The sequence below is a fragment of the Coffea arabica genome, chromosome 11c, assembly GCF_036785885.1.
Source record: "Coffea arabica cultivar ET-39 chromosome 11c, Coffea Arabica ET-39 HiFi, whole genome shotgun sequence".
Taxonomy (NCBI): Eukaryota; Viridiplantae; Streptophyta; class Magnoliopsida; order Gentianales; family Rubiaceae; genus Coffea; species Coffea arabica.
This window is the reverse complement of record NC_092330.1, coordinates 20,645,137-20,655,555: the sequence shown is the minus strand read 5'-3', so window position 1 is coordinate 20,655,555 and position 10,419 is coordinate 20,645,137. Positions and strand designations below refer to the sequence as shown.

General features: G+C 37.5%; 1 protein-coding gene across 1 annotated transcript; it reads right to left on the bottom strand.

Moving 5' to 3' along the window:
• Positions 1–8,396: 8,396 nt before the first annotated feature.
• LOC113716683 (tropinone reductase-like 1) lies at positions 8,397–9,663 on the bottom strand. Its single transcript, XM_027241077.2, has 2 exons — positions 9,593–9,663; positions 8,397–9,198 (listed from the first exon to the last, which is right to left on the bottom strand). Exons 1-2 carry the CDS (start codon positions 9,628–9,630, stop codon positions 8,397–8,399), a joined length of 840 nt encoding a protein of 279 aa, XP_027096878.1. The 5' UTR covers positions 9,631–9,663.
• Positions 9,664–10,419: the final 756 nt, after the last annotated feature.

The window sequence follows — 10,419 nt, the reverse complement described above, 5'->3', positions numbered from 1 at the left end:
TTCATGATGCAAAATGAGAGGATAGTATGATAGTTGTGTTTGGATTTGATTATGTTTGAAAGCTGTTTTTGTAAAGAGCCGAATTGCAGGAAGCTTTCATCAGAATTTTTGCTGCAAGCAATGCGTTTGCATGCAAAAACAACTTTCGGAAATTGCCTCTTAACCCCCCAAGTCCCCTTTGTTTTACTATGGCCCAATCATGTTCTAATTTCTTGCAATTAGGTCCTAGAGTAATTGCGTTTTGAACCATTACTTGACCCTTTCTTTACTCTTAGACCCTTGAAGTTCCTAAAATGTTTAATTGGGTTTGAGTGCTTGATTAATGTTTGCAATTGGGTTCTTGATGGGTCCCTTTCTTGGAAATTATGCATTATTTGATTTCATTTAAGTTGCAATTAGGAGGGATTTGGTGATTTTGTTTTACTTTACTATTATATTGGTGCATTAATCCCTTGCTTTGATGATTTTAGCCCAAATTATCTCTTTCTTTGGTGACTTTAGCCCAAGTTAAGTCGTGTTTACTTTACTAACATCATAAACGGGGAGGTATAATTTCTTTTATCCCTTTTTGTCTCTCTCCTATGTGATTCAACGTGCTAAGTGAGAATTGCATGTCTATTTTGCTTTCCTTGCCTTTCTTTAATTCCTTTCATTTATTTCATTTACTTTTGCTTTTATTAAGTTATTCTTTTATGGGGTATGTGTACACCTCTTGGCTTGTAATAGATAGGGCTTGGAGAGCAATTTTGTCCATTTTTCCCCTTCCCCTTTTGTTTTAGTTAGCAAATGTAATAGGTTCATTGCTTTCTTTTGTTGCTATGTGTTAATTTGCTTTATTAGGCTCTTGCATTTAGTCGAGTATGCTAAGTGTTATGTGCTATGTGTTTATAAATGATTTGCATGTCTACTTGCTTTCTATAGTCGTAGATGAATATGATGGATGAATGCACGTCACCACACTAGTCCAACGCTAGTTGTGGCTCATTGTCCCGTTTTCCACTAGTCCAACGCTAGTAGGAATTCATAGAAAGGGCTAGTCCAATGCTAGACCCAATAGGCCGTCCCCTCTCGTTAGTACATACTTGCATGTTTCACTACATTTCATGCATTTTCCTTAGTTTTTCTAGTATTTGGCATGCTCCTCCAATCCTTTCCCCTTCATCTTAGGTTTTTGCATCCTCATGCTAGTTATAGGGTACATTTGCTTGAGAGTCCCCTTTCGGTAAGGGAAACGAGCGAGTGTGGCTACAAAATAGCCTTAGCACGCTAGTTCTTCCTTCTAATCAAAGGGAAAATTAAAATCATGAAGTTAGGAGTCATTCCCATACCCGACTTGATGCATTCCTCTAGGTTCATACACTCTCATTTTTATCATATCACTTCCTCACCTTTTTTATCACATTTTCTCATTACTTATATTTTTCTCACTCCACATGCCATGTTTGCACATTTTATTTCTTTTTCTATCACTTGTTTGTTTTTCTACCTCACAAATTGCACCCAATTGCATTTATATATTTACTACAATTATACCTTATTTTCATCCACTTGCACACAAACACCTTTATTTTCTCTATTGGCACACATACACTTGCACACATGCACTTTTCTTACATTTGCACACTTACACTCATACTTGAGTCTTCATTTGCATTATTCATGACTTCTATGAGGGCTTTCCTTACTGGCCATCACAATTCATGTGATTGGGACCAAAAAGCCTCATAAGAGACATTTTAGATTTAGGATTGCATTTCTTTTCCATGTCCATTAGTCACATCCAACATGCAACTTATATTTTGGGTAGAAGAACTAGGAAAAGTGGGGCTAAGTCACGCAACTAGCTTTGGCTAGGGTAAGGGAGTGCCTTAGGCTTTGCCTTTGCCTTCTCCCTTATCAAATGTGACCCCCGATCCCTTTCTTTGGTTACGTAGACCTAAAAGTTCTTTAAAAGGGTTTGTTTACTTTTTTCTTTCAAAAACAAAAATCATTTTTGGGTGACTTCGTACACCCTAACTCTATACCAAGTGGCGACTCCATTTTCCATTCAAAAAACCCTTTTTGAACTATATTTTTGGCCAAACCGTCGCATTTCACAATTCCACGGCCTTTTATTTTCACTTTCACACACGTTCACATACATATCTCACACACTACTTTCACACACTCAAAAAGTGGGGCGCGACAAAAATGCTAGAAAGAAAACAAGTGTCAAGGCATCTATGGAAGTTGGATTTTGACCAACTTGTTTTAACCTTCATAAAACAAAAATTTGACCAAAATTCCTTCATTTTTCACTCTTGCTTGGCCGACCCATAGAGAGGAGAGAAGAGAGAAAAACTTCACCTTGTACCTTAATTTTAAGCCTCAATCTTGAGTTTCAACAGATAATCTTGCAAATTGCTCCACAAAAGTTGATCTCTAAGGAAGCTTAAGGGTTTTGGTGGAGTGATTTGGGAAAAGGAAGGTCTTGGCAGCTTCTTTACATAGGGATTAAGGTGAATTTGGTAAGAAACTTCCCTCTGCTTCCTATATGTGTAAACTAGAAGTTTAAAGTTGTAGTTTTGATGGATTTATGGGGAAAATTTCATGGGTTAAATGATATGTTGGGATGTTTAGCTAGGGTTTATGTTTTCAGCTTTGATTATGGTTATCTACCTCTTAATTGATGTTATTGAGCTAGTAATTGGTGGGTTTGATGATAGAGCACATGTTAGATATGAATTTATAGAGTAAATGTGCAAATTTCAGAGTTTGGAAACCAAGTTACCTTGTTCTGCCCGGTTCTGGTTGACCATGATGGAGGCCGAATTAGTCTTAGCATAAAACATGAAAGTTGTAGAGAATGATGTTTTATAGTTTCAGCCTAATCCGAGCACTGTAGCTCGTGAAAAGACAAAGATACCCCTGAGACTGCCCTAGGTAGAGTCCAGCAGACAGTTTTGACATTTCAACATGTTGGCTGCGTTTTTCACCTTGATCCGTATCAAACCAGTCTTTGGCCAAAATATGAAACTTTTAGCCCTATGTTTTAGATTTCCAACGCCACTAAAAACACCTCAATCGAACTTCGGTATCCTGAGTTATTGTCATTTACGTATAGCGCGGTTAACTGACTTGTTTGTGAGATTCTGGTTCGGTAATTCGAAATTTTGACCTAGATATACTAGAAACTGGACTAAGTGGTTTTCATCAAAATTGTAGCCCTCTATCTTAGCTTTGAAATGGTATAACTTTCACCTCAATCCTATAAGCGTAGCCTCGATTGTGTCCGTTATGCAAAACAACGTCAAATCTGTCTTTTGTTTCTTGACACAAACTTCATTTCCGCACATGTTCCTAGCTTGATTTTGTACTTGTATGACTTTGAGCCTATGGAATGGCTATTGAAATGAGATTATTTTGTGTGTGACTTTGGGACTGATTGAGGAAAAGAATGAAGCCATAAAGGGCTGGAAAAGAATGAAGCCATAAAGGGCTGGAAAATAGGTAAATACAAAGGGCGTGCTGCCCAAATTTACGCTCGAAGACTAGGTAGATATACTTGCGACTTGAGTAATGCTTGAAAGCGAATACCATGTGAACCATCTAGGATATTTGCATCTTCTTTTATCGAGGTATATAAGTTAGAATTTGGCCGAACTTGTACCCTTGAGAAAATGGAAATAACGACTACTTGAAATATGTTTTTCTCGTTCTTTCAACTCCAATGGGAGTTCTAAAGTTTTAACCACTTCCTTACCGAAACTAAACGAGCGAGCATGAATTTTCCGGGGTTGGATAAGTATCTTGAATACAACATAACGAGTTGCATTTACTTAATTTTTTTGAAGCGAAACTACTATGTTTCGAACTCTAGAAAGGTTTACATTCGTAAATGATATTTTATCGCAGATTTGTACCCCAACCAAGGAGTTGGACCAGAACGTGATTTTTGAGAGGCATTAGACTTTTGGTGAGTGCTTCCAAATACCTGATTGAACTGGACACTTGTTTTCAATACTTGACCAATGTGATTTAATGATATGTAATTTGTTTGATCGGGCAAGAGTGTACTTTATCGCACTTGCCGTAATATGATATATACTTGTTTATTGTTGCAATTGACTTGATATACTTGTACTTGACTTGTAAGTACTGAGCGGCAGCATGTACCACACTCAATGTGAGTGGGAGGTACCTCTCATTCCTGTATCCGTACTTTTATTTTGATTTAGTCGATTGGAGATGATATCTCATTGACTTCTTGGGGGCCCAAACCCCACTGGCTAGTTAATCGAGTTGAACCAGCAAGGGTTTGGTCGATTAGATAACGAACCATAGGTATCTAGTGTTGTCGAGTGAAGTGTTATCTCCTCGACTAATCGGTATACTTGAGTATTGGGGGTTGAATGGTGGACGGATTGGAGTTAAGCGAAGTACTACTGGATTGGTTACTTTACGTGAAAGTTGACGGAGTGTCAACTAATACTTGATCAAGCTCTGGTGAAGCAACGAGAATCTGGCTCTTGAGAGCCATCTGTATCCTTATACTTTGATTGTTATTCGTAGTGTTATTGTGTCTTTTAGAAAAAGAATTTTACACTCATTCATTTTGAAATTGGCTGCTTGAAGTGTATTGTTCACTTTTATGAACTTGTTATGCTCACACTTTTGCTACGTTGATACTTGTACTTTTATATAATGGTTAATTTGCTATTTGGAAGCTCACTGGGCTTCTAGCTCATTCCACGCCATTTGTTTTCCTAACAGGGGGTACGAGCGAGGCGTGAGACTTGTACAGACTAGCGTAGTCTAGATGTTTTGACTTTTGAATTGTACTCGCGCTATCACTCGATTAGGATGATTTGTACTTGGATTGTATATATTTTAAAATATTTTGGGTGTATAGAAACTTTGTATCTTGAGTTGTGCATCGATGTATGTTGTAAGTTTGAATTGCGATGTTATTTATTGTCTATGAATGTATGCGTGAGATACGAGAGAGTGAGTCCTGACGAGAGTTGGGCAGGCGACTCGCTAAACCCTAGAATTCGCCCTAGGAGGAGGTGGGGCCGTCACAAACATGATCAGATATTTTTTTTCTTCAAATAAAAATTCAAGTATTTCCTGATCTTCCGTACTTTCTTGAAATGAGTTAAATCAATTTAGTATTATTGGAATTATTCAAGGGTTCGTCTTGAACATAGTCAAACACTCGAGATTTGAAACCTTACTGCATTCATTCATTTAACGAGGTATGGTCGACAGATAAATTATATGCAACTCGATCGGATGTCTAAAATGGAAGAAAAGGTTAGGAGTGCATTTGGATCATTGTTTACAATACTTTTGGCGTTACATTACTCGTTGCTGAGCTAGTAATTGGTGGGTTTGATGATAGAGCACTTGTTAGATATGAATTTATAGAGTAAAGGTGCAAATTTCAGAATTTGGAAACCAAGCTACCCTGTTCTGCCCGATTTTGGTTGACCATGATGGAGGCTGAATTAGGCTTAGTACAAAACATGAAAGTTTTATCGAATGATGTTTTTTAGTTTCTTGCAAAATTTGAGCCCAATCCGAGTACTGTAGCTCATGAAAAGACAAAATACCCCTGAGACTGCCCTAGGTAGAGTCCAGCAGACAGTTTTGACATTTCCTCATGTTGGCTGCGTTTTTTACCTTGATCCATACCAAACCAGTCTTTTGCCAAAACATGAAACTTTTAGCCCTATGTTTTACTTTCCAACGCCACTGAAAACACCTCAATCGGACTTCGGTATCCTGAGTTATTGTCGTTTACGTGTAGCGTGGTTAACTGACCTGTTTGTGAGATTCTGGTTCGGTAATTCGAAATTTTGACCTAGATACACTAGAAACTGGACTATGTGGTCTTCATCAAAATTGTAGCCCTCTATATTAGCTTCGAAACGGTATAAGTTGAACCTCAATCCGATAAGTGTAGCCTCGGTTGTGTCCGTTACGCAAAACAACGTCAAATCTGTCTTTTGTTTCTTGACGCAAACTTCATTTCCGCACATGTTCCTAACTTGATTTTGTACTTGTATGACTTTGAGCCTATGGATTGGCTATTGAAATAAGATTATTTGGTGTGTGACTTTGGGACTAATTGAGGAAAAGAATGAAGCCATAAAGGGCAGGAAAATAGGTAAATACAAAGGGCGTGCTGCCCAAATTTACGCTCGAAAACTAGGTAGATATACTTGCGACTTGAGTAAGGTTTGAGAGCGAATACCACGTGAACCATCTAGGATATTTGCGTCTTCTTTTATCGAGGTATATAAGTTAGAACTTGTCCAAACTTGTATCCTTGAGAAAATGGAAATAACGACTACTTGAAATATGTTTTCCTCGTTCTTTCAACTCCAATGGGAGTTCTAAAGTTTTAACCGCTTCCTTACCGAAACTAAACGAGCGAGCATGAATTTTCCGGGATTTGATAAGTATCTTGAATACTATATAACGAGTTGCATTTACTTAATTTTTTTGAAGCGAAACTCCTATGTTTTGAACTCTAGAAAGGTTTACATTCGTAAATGATATTTTATCGCAGATTTGGACTCCAACCAAGGAGTTGGACCAGAACGTGATTTTTGAGAGGTATTAGACTTTTGGTGAGTGCTTCCAAATATCTGATTAAACTGGACACTTGTTTTCAATACTTGACCAATGTGATTTAATGATATGTAATTTGTTTGATCAGGCAATAGTGTACTTTATCGCACTTGCCCTAATATGATATATACTTGTTTATTGTTGCAATTGACTTGATATACTTGTACTTGACTTGGAAGTGCTGAGCGGCAGCAAGTACCACACTCAATGTGAGTGAGAGGTACCTCTCATTCCCGTCTCCGTACTTTTATTTTGATTTAGTCGATTGGAAATGATATCTCATTGACTTCTTGGGGGCTCAAACCCCACTGGCTAGTTAATCGAGTTGAGCCGGCAAGGGTTTGATCGATTAGATAACGAACCATAGGTATCTAGTGTTGTCGAGTGGAGTGTTATCTCCTCGACTAATTGGTATATTCGAGTATTACCACCAGTGTTTAGTTGGTGTTCGGACCCAGTAAGGGGGTTGAATGGTGGACGGATTGGAGTTAAGCGAAGTACTACTGGATTGGTTACTTTACGTGAAAGTTGACGGAGTGTCAACTAATACTTGATCAAGCTCTGGTGAAGCAACGAGAATCTGGCTCTTGAGAGCCATCTGTATCCTTATACTTTGATTGTTATTCGTAGTGTTATTGTGTCTTTTAGAAAAAGAATTTTACACTCATTCATTTTGAAATTGGCTGCTTGAAGTGTATTGTTCACTTTTATGAACTTGTTATATTCGCACTTTTGCTACGTTGATACTTGTACTTTTATATAATGGTTAACTTGCTATTTGGAACCTCACTGGGCTTCTAATTCATTCCACGCCATTTGTTTTCCTTACAGGGGTTACGAGCGAGACGTGAGACTTGTATAGACTAGTGTAGTCTAGATGTTTTGACTTTTGAATTGTACTCGCGCTATCACTCGATTAGGATGATTTGTACTTGGATTGTATATACTTTAAAATATTTTGGGTGTATAGAAGCTTTGTATCTTGAATTGTGCATCGATGTATGTTTCAAGTTTGAATTGCGATGTTATTTATTGTCTATGGATGTATGCATGAGATACGAAAGAGTGAGTCTTGGCGAGAGTTGGGCAGGCGACTCGCTAAACCCTAGGATTCGCCCTAGGGGGAGGTGGGCCGCCACAGACGTGATCAGATATTTTTTTTTTTCAAATAAAAATTCAAGTATTTCCTGATCTTCCGTACTTTCTTGAAATGAGTTAAATCAATTTAGGATTTTTGGAATTATTCAAGGGTTGGTCTTGAACATAGTCAAACACTCGAGATGTGAAGCCTTATTGCATTCATTCATTTAACAAGTTATGGTCGACTGATAAATTATATGCAACTCGATCAGATGTCTAAAATGCAAGAAAAGGTTAGGAGTGCATTGGATCATTGTTTACAATACTTTTGGCGTTACATTACCCATTGCACCATGTATTAAAGTGATATATGTCTTGTCAACTATTATCCACAAATAGTTTGGGACTGTTGGTGGACATATATTCATTTATAATACTTGTTACCCTAATACAATCAAAGTATTTAAAAACTAAACTTGCTCAACATAAAGCTGAAGTAATTTATTAGGTGGAAGATTTTGAAAATCCACAAGGAAAGAGGTGTCCTAGTTTTAAGTCTTCTTCTAATAAAAGCTTGTAAATTGGCATATGTGGGAATGAGCTGCATGACTTGAAGCAAGATGTAAATCTCTGAACCGAAACAAAAACAAGAAGCAATAGCATGTGTCCACGACAACTAGTTTAACAACCAGCTTGCTTCATTTCTGATGTAGTTTGGCCTGAGCCGCAGCATTCATCATGGAAGGATTAACAACGCTGAAACCTCCGTCAACTACAAGATTCAGTCCACTTACATAACCAGCTTCATCGCTTGCCAAGTACAGTGCAGCTTGAGCAACATCATCTGCTGTCAAAGTCTTCCCTTTAAGATTAGCCACTGCATTTACAAACATCTGCATTTGTGCAATATACTCTTCAGAATAATTCCCTCCTGCTATGCCAGTCATTGCGGCATAAGGGGAGACACAGTTGACTCGTATACCATGTTGACCAAGCTCAGCTGACAAATTTTTAGCTAGACCTGCAATTGCATGCTTAGTGACTGCATAGGCATGAGGTCCAAGACCAGCTATATTGACGGAGGCGCTGGCTGTGAACAATACGCATCCCCTGCGCTGGGGTATCATGACTCTTGCAGCATGCTTGGCTCCTAAAAATGAGCCCACCAAATTTACACCAATAACCCGGTCCAAATCTGACTTTGACGTTTGCAGAATAGCAATTTTGGACCCTTCAGTGATTCCAGCATTGTTGTACATGATGTCAAGTTGGCCGTATTTGGCTATGGTGGTATCGATAAGATCAATAATTTGGTCCTCTTGTGATACATCACAGTGAATGTAGCATGCATTTTTGCCAAGCTCCTTGGCAATTGCTTGGCCTAGATTGTCTTGGATATCGGCTACTACAACTTTAGCACCATTGCTATGAAAGAGCCGAGCCGCAGCTGCTCCTATACCGCTGGCACCTCCGGTGATAATTGCCACCTTACCATCTAGCCTGAAAGAAGTGCCAAAATGGAACTTAGATGCAGAGGTAATATGAAATTATGAACAGCTACAGGTGATTTTTTTTAGCTTCATAACCAAAACTAGCCAACATAGATGAGAAAATACTGAAACATAAACAGATAAAATTGACACAACAATTATCTATCTTTACGCTTTTTAAAATGAAATCATTTTCTCGCCTAGTTCATTTGATGTCCTCCGTATTACAATGAAAAGTTCTTGTCAAACCTATTTAATTTCAAAAAAGATTTTAAAAATCCTTTTATACCCGCAAGAGTCATTGTTGTAGAAATTAGTATCATTTTGTCATTCTCAAACCTTTATTTAGCAATCTAAATGTTCTTTAACATTTCTATACAGTCAAATTAAGCTAAAATACTAACCTTTTACTGGAGGAAGCAACTCTAGGGTTAGAGCTCATCTTATTGATCCTAAACCAATGTACAGAATACAGGTACCCTGCCGCAACTATGAAAAACAATTTTTGAGGAGCAATTTTTCGTGCCTCTGCAGCTTTTTCTATCAGGGGAAAGGGTTTTATAGAGAAAAACAGTGTAACAATGCTTTGGTTAATTAATTGATTACCTTTTTAGCTTGGACCATATTTACCAAATCCAAGGATAATATAGGTTAGGGTTTGGCAATCAAATTAATAAGAGACGGAAGACTTTTGGTTTTCGTCATTACTAGACTTAAAGGCACTTCGAAGCAGAGCAATACATTAAATAATTGCGGCTGGAAAACTAGGAATAAGAGGCAGAGCGACCTTGAACTCTACCATGAACTTGTGCAATAGGACATGCTACAATTCTGAAAATTAAAACTGTAAGTTTAAACATATCCTTTAAAATTAAAACTATTCAGAACATAGTTTATCACTGCTAATATTTGTTATACAAAAGAATTAAAATTAAATTGATTAGATCTTGTCATTTGATTAATGATTATAATCTTTCAATGCTATTAACTCATCTTGAACTGTTAAATAGTCATGCCCCGACCTTGAAAGTTTCAAAATTCAAGGCTGAATTCTAAATCCAATTACCTAAATAGAAAAAACTTTATAGGAGGTGAAAGTGTAAGTGAAAGGTTTCAGATTCAAAACCTCCCATTCACCTAAAAAAAAAAAAGAAAAGACTTTATAATTACTCCTTGAGCAAATTTATGTCCCAAGACCTCCCACTTATAAAAAAAATAGAAAAGGCTTTAT